Source organism: Colobus angolensis, unplaced genomic scaffold (genome assembly GCF_000951035.1).
Source record: "Colobus angolensis palliatus isolate OR3802 unplaced genomic scaffold, Cang.pa_1.0 Scaffold4, whole genome shotgun sequence".
Lineage (NCBI taxonomy): Eukaryota > Metazoa > Chordata > Mammalia > Primates > Cercopithecidae > Colobus > Colobus angolensis.
In genome coordinates, this window is record NW_012117376.1 from 14,783,230 (window position 1) to 14,793,031 (window position 9,802).

Sequence of the window (9,802 nt, forward strand, 5' to 3'; positions counted from 1 at the left end):
GGGAGGCAGAGGTTGCAGTGAGCCGAGATCGCGCCATTGCATTCCAGCCTGGGCAACAAGAGCGAAACTCCGTTTCTAAAATAAAGAAAGAAACAAAAGTTTCATAATTACATTATCAACATTGCCACTAACAATAAACCTCTTAAGTAATGTTTAAGTTTGTGTTGCAGTTTGTATTATCCTGAGAAGAAATTCCACTAAAGATGAATAGCAGAGAACTGTGTTCAGGTAAGCTGAATTAATTCCTTTCTCTGGGGAGTTATGTTATCACCTTGATATAGTTAGTTTCACTTGTTTCTATTTCAACGTTTGTTTTTATCCCATCTTCACTCCTCCCCTTCCTTACTGCCACCATCCTACCTCGAGGCACATCCTCTCTCACCTGGACTACTGCAGGAGTTCTGTCTCTTGGCTTTAACTCCAGCCCCTTGAAAATTCTGAATGATTTTTACAAAATGCAACTCAGATCCTGTCATCCCCTGATTAAAGTCCTTCAGCTTTGTTACCATGACCTACAAGGCTCTGTATTAGCCAAGGTCTGACTCTAGTCTCATTTCATGCCCTTCTCCCTTGGCACACTGACCTCCTTTTTGTTCTTCCAAGACCCGAACTTTAACCTCAGTCTCTTTGCATTCTCTTCATTACTTTCTAGCACATCTCTCTGTATTCTTCACTGCCTTATTACAATCGGAACTTATATATTTGTTTACTTGTTTATTTCTGTCTCCTCAAGAATACAAGTTCCACAAAGGTAGAGATCTTGTCTGTCTGGCTAACTATCGACTCTCCTTGTGCCTAACACAGTGCCTGATTCATACTACTCAATAAATACTTATGGAATGAATGAAACTTGAGTTAACTCCTCTGACAACCATGTGCAAAGTATCTGAGAAATGTGAAATTACTATAAAAGACATCTGAGCAGCCCAAGTAGAGATAAAAACACGAAAACTCATGCACCAAGCTCCTCTGGGCTTCATGCAGAGCCAATTCACTCTAATTTTATATACAAAATTCCAACAAGCTTGACTAACTGGTTTCCTTGTCTATAGCCAATTTAAAACAGTAAATACTATGGAAGAGGAGAGATACTGTCAAAATTAACTGTTGACAGCAGTAGGAAATTAAAGAGGCAGGACACAGAAAAATATACATGAAATCTCAAACCCAGGTATTCTGGGACCATCTAACTTAGAGCAAACAGCCCTACCCCTCAAGGGTATTGTTGTACAGTGAAGTATTTAAAGATAATTATTATTATCATAATCATTAGAATATGACAGCCAGGCATGGTGGCTCACGTCTATAATCATAGCACTTGGGGAGGCCGAAGCAGGAGGATCACTTGAGCTTAAGTGTTCATGACCAGCCTGGGCAACATAGTGAGAACTTATCTCTACAAAAAATACAAAAATTAGCCAGGCATGGTGGTGTGTGCCCGTAGTCCTAGCTACTCGGGAGGCTGCAGTAAACAAAAGTTGCACAACTGCACTCCAGCCTGGGCAACAGAGTGAGACCCTGTTTCTAAAAAAAAATAAAAAATAGAATGTGATTATCCTAATCATCATCATTATTAGCAAGTACCTGGTATATAGATGTCAATGAATTATGTACAAGATACATTTTAGAAATTTTTCCATCAAAAAAGGAGAAAGTTTTAGTTTTTAGAGGGATCTTTGGTCATATGAAAAATCTGATATTCATTCCCCACTGGCAGTAGATAATTGTGCTTTTGCTGTTTTTCTTTTCACTAATTCTAAACTTCTTTCAATTTCCTCATATTCTGAGACTAAGTAATTAAATACATGATCAAGTCTTTGTGATTTGATTGACTTATACTAGGAGTTATGGACTTGGGATTCAGGGGCAGATTTCAGCAGTTGTGTGAACCCCTTTGTATTCTATGTGTGGCCAGGCATGGCGGCTCATGCCTGTAATCCCATCACTTTGGGAAGCCAAGGCGGGCAGAGCACCTGAGGTAAGGAGTTTGAGACCAGCCTGACTAACATGGAGAAACCCCGTCTCTACTAAAAATACATCTCTACTAAAAATACGGGAGTGGTGGCACATGCCTGTAATCCCAGCTGCTCGGGAAGCTGAGGCAGGAGAATCACTTGAACTTGGGAGGTGGTGGTTGCGTTGAGCCAAGACTGCACCATTGCACTCTAGCCTTGGCCACAAACGTGAAACTCCATCTCAAAAAAAAAAAAAAAAGAAAAAGTATTCTATGTGTTTCCATAAGTTTACAATTCTATACAAATTTCCACATTTGAGTGATCTGCAGTTTTTCTAAGGAGATGGTCTGTGGCTTTCATTAGACTCTCCCAATCCCAAGGAGATTAAGAATCCCTGACTCACATCATTATTTCCTCCCGGCATTATCTCTCCAGACTCAAGAAGCAGCACCAGCTTTGATTTTAAAATTCAGGTTCCTTAGGATGGACGCAGTGGCTCACGCCTGTAATCCCAGCACTTTGGGAGGCCGAGGTGGGCAGATCACCTTGAAGTCAGGAGTTTGAGACCAGCCTGGCCAACATGGTGAAACACTGTCTCTACTGAAAATACAAAAATTAGCCAGGCATGGTGGCGCACGCCTGTAATACCAGCTAGTTGGGAGGCTGAGACAGGAGAATCGTTCAAACCTGGGAGGGGGAGGTTGCAGTGAGCCCAGATCACGCCACTATACTCCGGCCGGGGCAACAAGAGCAAAACTCCATCTCAAAATAAATAAATAAGATAAAATAAAATTCAGATTCCTTGGGACAGTTACTTAAGTCTCTCTGTCCCTCTGGTTCCATATATGAAAAATGAGGACACCAAACCTGCTGGGTTGTTAGGTTAAATAAGAAAACTTACACCTAAGTGCCCTTGTAGATCCTCAATATGTTAGCTACCACTACTATTATTATAGAGACCTAAGCATATACAGGTGACTCTACCTGCTAATAAAACCTGTTTCAAGATTTGGTGATGAAAACTGAAAGTCAAACTTCAAGTCTTGACACAACATAGTTTTACACAATGGAAAGATAATGCCATTTAGTTCTTAATCCCTACTGCTACAATCTTGTATTAGGGTAATACTTTAAAGGAATAATGGCCAATTTCTCTGAGAAGCCTTTTCCTCCTAAGTCTTTAAAAGATAAAAGACCTGTAGCTTAAATCCTATTCCAACCTCTTACTGATTATGTGTTCTTAACTAAATCATTTCTATTTGCTTACTTACATAAGGGAGGGGCTAATAAGACTTCTCTCATTGGGTTCTTGGGAACATTAAATGAGATGCAGCATGTAAAATGTTCGCAGTGCCTGACAAGTAGTAGATACCAAGTAGGTGGTAGCTACTACCATCATTATCATCTTATTAGGAAGTGCCTGGTATATAGTAAGGTGGTTGTCAATCAGTGCTAACTAATCTTTTCTTCCATCCCATCCCATCTGGCCAGCCCTGAACTCTTTCTTACCTGAAGCACGCTATGGTTCATCTGGAACTGCAGGATGGCCTCGAAGAGGTTCCAAAATGTATACTCTGGCCACAAAACAGGTTGGAACACCAGGCAGGAGTGAGAGGTCTGGGAAAGGAAGGGAGGAGAGTATGATTTAGTAACATGTTGCTGGGCCGCACCCCTGGTCAGTCCTCCAAGGAAAAAGCAGGCTAAGCAGGACCCAGAAGCCCTGAGATGAGAATGGTACAGGCATCTTGAGCTGTAGCTGCAGCTGCTGCTGGCCCTGATTCACTCACTAGTAGGGGGAGGAGTCACTTGAGGCAGCCAGATCACCTGCCTGTGGCAAAGCAGAACTAAAACGAGACTAGATCAACATTTCCACCAGGATTTTTCTAAGAGCCAATTTTAGGACTATGAAATAACATCTGGATTATGTTATTGGCTCTTGGCCCTTAGAGGGCATCTGGAAGACATACTGTCTGATAAAGGTCAGCAAGGAACAAATGGTAGCTGCCACTGTTATTTTTAAGTAGCAGCAGCAGGGCACAGTGGTTGAGAGCATAGGCTCTGGAGCCAGACTGCCTGGCTTTGAATTTTGGCTCCAACCATTGACCATTTATTCGAGCAGGGGTAATTTCACCTGGGCCTGAGATTCCTCAAATGTAAAACTGGATAATAGAAATACCTAATTTTTGGGTACTGTTTAGATTAAATGAGATAACATATGTATAGCAAAGAGCCAGGTGTACTTTAATAATAATCACTGATGAAGAATCCCTCTTGGAACACTCTTGACAGCCACTGCCTGATATCTCTAGTGGTGAGGAATTCAGTACATCATGGGGGATTACTAGTTGTCAGATAGCCTGTTTGGCTTTTTATGCTAAACCAATGTCACCTTCCCTACAACTTCTACCAAGGTCCCAGGTATTTTTTCTGGAACAGGTTTGTTTCTTCTTCAAAGTGACATTCTTTCAAATATTTCAAGGCTAGATTAGAGCTGCCTGTTATCAGTTCCCAAGGTTGTAATGATTTTTTCAGAGTTTGTCTTTGCTAGCAAACTATAAGTTTCAAGACAGTAGGGATCATTTCTGACTCGGTCACTGCTATATTTCCAGCATATAGAAGGAACTCAACATTTTTTTCCAAGGGAATACATTGTAACTTACTTCCCTTTTCCAGACCACTATCCTTTCCTCATTTTTTATAAGACATGAGATTCCTTGCTTTCCAGTTTGGCCTCTTCCAGTAAGTCCTCAAGTTTTTCAGTGTAACTAATCTGTACACTAAGTAACTGACTCTGTAGTCTCTTAAAATTCAGCCTATCTGTAAACTTCCCAAACGTGATCTGAGCAGCACAGTGGGCCACAGAACCAATAGGTGCACATTGTACTTTTTTTTCCCGACAGAGTCTCACTGTGTTGCCCAGGCTGGAGTGCAGTGGCACGATCTCGCCTCACTGCAACCTCCGCCTCCTGGATTCAAGTGATTCTCCCACCTCAGTCACCTAAGTAGCTGGGACTACAGGCACCTGCCACCATGCCAGGCTAATTTTTGTATTTTTAGTAGAGACAGGGGTGTTCACCATGTTGGCTGGACTGGTGTCAAACTCCTGACCTCAAGTGATCCGCCTGCCTCAGCCTCCCAAAGTGCTGGGATTACAGGTGTGAGCCACCATGCCCCGCGTTAGCTCATTTTTAAGATTGTGGTCCATCAAAATTTCTGAAGCTTTATCATGTAAGCTGCTTCCAAATGGAGTCTCTCCCTCCAACCTCTCCTAGAACAAGGACTTCCCCTAGTTATGTGCTATCCAGGGACCAAGTTAACAGGGGATGGAAACTTGAGTGTTTGCATATTGTTTATATCCCTCATGGACCATGTTTGCATAGCTATGGCCCTTTATCCTGAAGAGGAGGGACTAGTAACTGCAAGGCAAGCTTCTAACCCAGAGGGGCTAGGGTCCCTGGCAGGTTACCAAGGCAAGAGCTTATGCTCAGGGATGCAAGACAGAAGTCCCATTCCTTGCATAGGGGCACAATGAAGTTTTCACTACAGTTGGATTTGCAAAGCCAGCAACAGATGAGGAATGGACATCAAATATTATCAGACACAGCCTAGAGATGCTTCTCCAGATTTTAGCTTTCCCCTGAAGTACTCTGGCCCCAGCCTGTCTGGGAGTGGGGATGGACCACTCTAATCCATTCTGTGGATACAGTTGGTTTTCCCCATGACACAAACATAATAGTACTCGGAAATGACCAACCTGCCATAGCAAGAAGTCACTCAGCCGCACTTCTCCAGAAGTCCGTATCAAGATGTCAGGGTGAGGAGAGCGGTTGGTATAGAGGCACTTATCAAGCAGAGACTCAGAGATATCACTAAGGTGAGCAAGAGGAGACAAAGAGAGGCACACATCCTGTAGTATTCTCTTTCTGTAGTATTCTCATGGTGAACTTCCATACATAGGCTTCCCAGTTTATACAATACCACCAAATACACTAGCCAATACTATGTGATACACTGAAGGCCCTCAACAAATGTTTGCTAAATTAATGAATGAATTTAAATCTTCACAACTACATAAGGTATTTCATTTTTTTAAGAGAATACAATGTAAAATTCTTTCTTTTCTTTTTTTATTTTCTGCCCTTTTCCACCTGTTCTGATACATAAGGTATTTCTTTTTTTTTTTGAGACAGAGTCTCACACTGTTCCCCAGACTGAAGTGCAGTGGCACGATCTTGGCTTACTGCAAGCTCCGCCTCCTGGGTTCACGCCATTATCCTGCCTCAGCCTCCCGAGTAGCTGGGACTATAGGCACCCAGTTAATTTTTTTTTTTTTTTTTGCATTTTTGGTAGAGACAAGGTTTCACCGTATTAGCCAGGATGGTCTTGATCTCCTGACCTAGTGATCCGCCTGCCTTGGCCTCCAAAACTGCTGGGATTACAGGCATGAGCCACCACGCTCAGCAGATACATAAGGTATTTCTATCCTCATTTTATAGATAAGGAAACTGAGGCTCAAAGATGAAAAATTTGCTGAAGTCATTTAGCCTCAGGCCCAAAACCAGATGCACCCACAAGAATATCTGTTGTCTTTTGCTTAAAACATCTTGTTTTTTAAAATACATATATCCTATGACCCAGTATGTGATGAAATACTATGCAACTGCATTCTAAAAATAAAGATAATCGAAATGCACTGATTTGGAAAGATGTCCAAAATCTAATGTTAAATGTAAAAGCAAGTTTCAGAAAATATATAGTATAAAACACACATACACACACATTCAAACATTCACACATGCATATAAGTACACATAAACAAAGAACAAAGTCTAAAAAGACACATCATACTATTAACAGTGGATTGGATAAGGAAGAAAAGACTCTCTTTTTACTTTATGCACTTCTGTTATTGTTTGAATTTGTGTAAATACCTTTTTTGGCCAGGCATGGTGACTCATGCCTGTAATCCCGGTACTTTGGGAGGCTGAGGCAGGCAGATCACCTGCAATCAGGTATTTCAAGACCAGCCTGGCCAACAAGGTGAAACCCCATCTCTACCAAAAGTACAAAAATTAGCCAGGTGTGGTGGCATATGCCTGTAGTCCCAGCTACTCGGGAGGTTGAAGCAGGAGAATCACTGGAACCCGGGAGGTGGAGGTTGCAGTAAGCCCAGATTACGCCACTGAACTCCAGTCTGAGTGACAGAGCAAGGCTCTGTCTCAAAACACAAAAACACAAAACATTTTTTTTTCCAGACAGGGTCTCCCTCTGTTGCCCAGACTGGAGTGCAGTGGTGTGATCTCAGCTCACTGCTACCTCCACCTTCCATGCTCAAGCAATCCTCCCACCTCAGCTTCCCAGGTAGCTGGGACCACAGGTGTGCAACACCATGCTCAGCTAATTTATTTTTAAAACTTTAGTTAAGTCATATGGACCCCGAAACATTGCAAAAACTCCACATTACTCAGGATTTTAAATAAATAGCAATATGATCAGTTCTCCTGTGTTTGATAAGAGCTACTTTCCCAAGCACACAGATGGTCAGAAAGGAGACCGAATTGAAGAAAACTGGTGAATGGAAGCATTTATCTGAGGTAAAACTATCCTGTCTACAGAAAGAGGGCATGGCTGGTGTCTGCTGGCTCCACGAATGCTGTTTACCTGTCCTACCAACTACCCAGAAGCAGAATTCAGAATGTCCAGGTAGTTAAGAGTTGCATCTTGGAAAGGGTCCAGAAGACAAAATTTCTTGGTGGGAACATGCTTCTGGATGCATGGTCAGGAAAGCAGAAAGATCTGGGCTGAGTGTTCAAAACCAGACTCTACGCTTACTAGTTGTGTGTCTTTAGGCAAGTTATTCATCTCTTTTTTTTTGGAGATAGAGTCTTGCTCTGTCACCCAGGCTGGAGTGCAGTGGCACAATCTCGGCTCACTGTAACCTCCACCTCTCGGGTTCAAGCGATTCTCTTGCCTCAGCCTCCCAAGTAGCTGGGACTACAAGCAGCCACCACCATGTCCAGCTAATTTTTGTACTTTTAGTAAAGATAGGGTTTCACCATGTTGGCCAGGCTGGTCTTGAACTCCTGACCTCAAGTGATCTGCCTTCCTCGGCCTCCCAAAGTGCTGGAATTACAGGTGTGAGCCACTGCGCCCGGCCAAGTTACTCGTCTCTCTCAGTCCTCTTAAGGCAAACCACAGAGAGAGCTTTATTTTCCTTATCATCATCACAGAGGAAACAGTATTCACTTATAATTGAACAGTAAGAAGGGCTCTGGTTCAGATTTCTCTGGTAATCTGAGAGTCTAGTCTTGTCTTGGCAGCATGGTCTTAATTCTCCAAGTTATGTGAGACCGTGTACAATCCATATAATTTCTCATTCTCTTATCTTTAAAATGGGCCCATTTGCTCTTTCCCTAAGTGGCCTGAGGTAATCTGTGAAAATGGTTCATTTAACCCGGAGAAACCCATGATATCATGCAAATCAAGAGGTTCCAATCTTCGTGTTCACTTTTAAGAACACTTGTGAAACTGCAGGCCATCAAGGGTATGCATATACGAAAAGCCACGAAGTATCTCAAAGATGTCACTTTACAAAAACAGTGTGTACCATTCCGACGTTACAATGGTGGAGGTGGCAGGTGTGCCCAGGCCAAGCAGTGGGGCTGGACACAAGGTCGGTGGCCCAAAAAGAGTGCTGAATTTTTGCTGCACATGCTTAAAAATGCAGAGAGTAATGCTGAACTTAAGGGTTTAGATGTAGATTCTCTGGTCACTGAGCATATCCAAGTGAACAAAGCACCTAAGATGTGCCGCTGGACCTACAGAGCTCATGGTTGGATTAACCCATACATGAGCTCTCCTTGCCACATTGAGATGATCCTTACTGAAAAGGAACAGATTGTTCCTAAACCAGAAGAGGTTGCCCAGAAGAAAAAGATATCCCAGAAGAAACTGAAGAAACAAAACTTATGGCAGGGGAGTAAATTCAGCATTAAAATAAATGTAATTAAAAGGAAAAAAAAAAAGGGCCCATTTGTCCTAGCCACCTTATAGGTTATCATGAGGGTCAAATCAAATGAAATAATAGATTTGAACGCACTTTGGAAACTATAAAGTGCTATACAAATAATAATAATAATAAATTATTTTCAGTCCCACCAACTTGCAGTGTGACTTCAGAGACTCAGTATCTCTGAGTTTACAATTTATCTGCAAAGAGTTTCTTCTACCTACTTTAGGCAGTGGGCAGAATTCTTATGGAAAAAGCTGAGATTGTGCCAGTGCATTCCAGCCTGGGTGATATAGTAGACTCTGTCTCAAAAAAAAAAAGGGGGGAGGGCAGCTCTAAGGTGGATGGAAAGATGAAACTGACAAAATCAAAATGGAACATCTGTAGACTCTGGCCAACAAAAATCCATCACTAAATGGAATGGCGAGTTAAAGTTGTCTATGTGAAGACTTTTCAGAAATGATTTACATTAAATAACGGTAAAATATCCATTTTTATCTATGAGAATAGGTTTTCTTGTTTGTTTTGCTTTTTGAGACAGGATCTGGCTGTTAGCCAGGCTGGAATGCAGTGATATGATCTTGGCTTACTGCAACCTCAGCCTCCTGGGCTCAAGCCATCCTTCCGCCTCAGCCTCCCAAATAGCTGTGACTACAGGTGCATACCACCACACCCAGCTAATTTTTGTACTTTTAGAGACGGGGGTTTCACCATTTTGCCTAGGCTGGTCTCGAACTCATGACCTCAAGCGATCCAACCCGCCTCAGCCACCCAAAGTGCTGGATTACAGGTGTGAGCCACTGCACCTGATCAAAACAGTTTACATTTAAAAAATCTT

At 42.3% G+C, this 9,802-nt stretch overlaps 1 protein-coding gene and 1 long non-coding RNA gene across 4 annotated transcripts in view; one reads left to right on the forward strand and one right to left on the reverse strand.

Annotated features, from left to right (window-relative positions):
• Nucleotides 1-849, forward strand: part of LOC105521373 — a 5,154-nt gene extending 4,305 nt beyond the window's left edge. Inside the window, exons 2-3 of the long non-coding RNA XR_001003263.1 lie at nt 171-228; nt 734-849. This is a non-coding gene — a long non-coding RNA (uncharacterized LOC105521373). The remainder of the gene's footprint in view (nt 1-170; nt 229-733) is intronic.
• DHDDS (dehydrodolichyl diphosphate synthase) overlaps nt 1-9,802 on the reverse strand; it is a 47,960-nt gene that overhangs the window by 8,067 nt on the left and 30,091 nt on the right. For all 3 annotated transcript variants that reach the window (XM_011955585.1, XM_011955586.1, XM_011955587.1), the window contains 2 exons: nt 5,710-5,824; nt 3,465-3,572 (listed from right to left, as the gene is read on the reverse strand). In XM_011955585.1, coding sequence (XP_011810975.1) covers nt 3,465-3,572; nt 5,710-5,824 — 223 coding nt within the window. The remainder of the gene's footprint in view (nt 1-3,464; nt 3,573-5,709; nt 5,825-9,802) is intronic.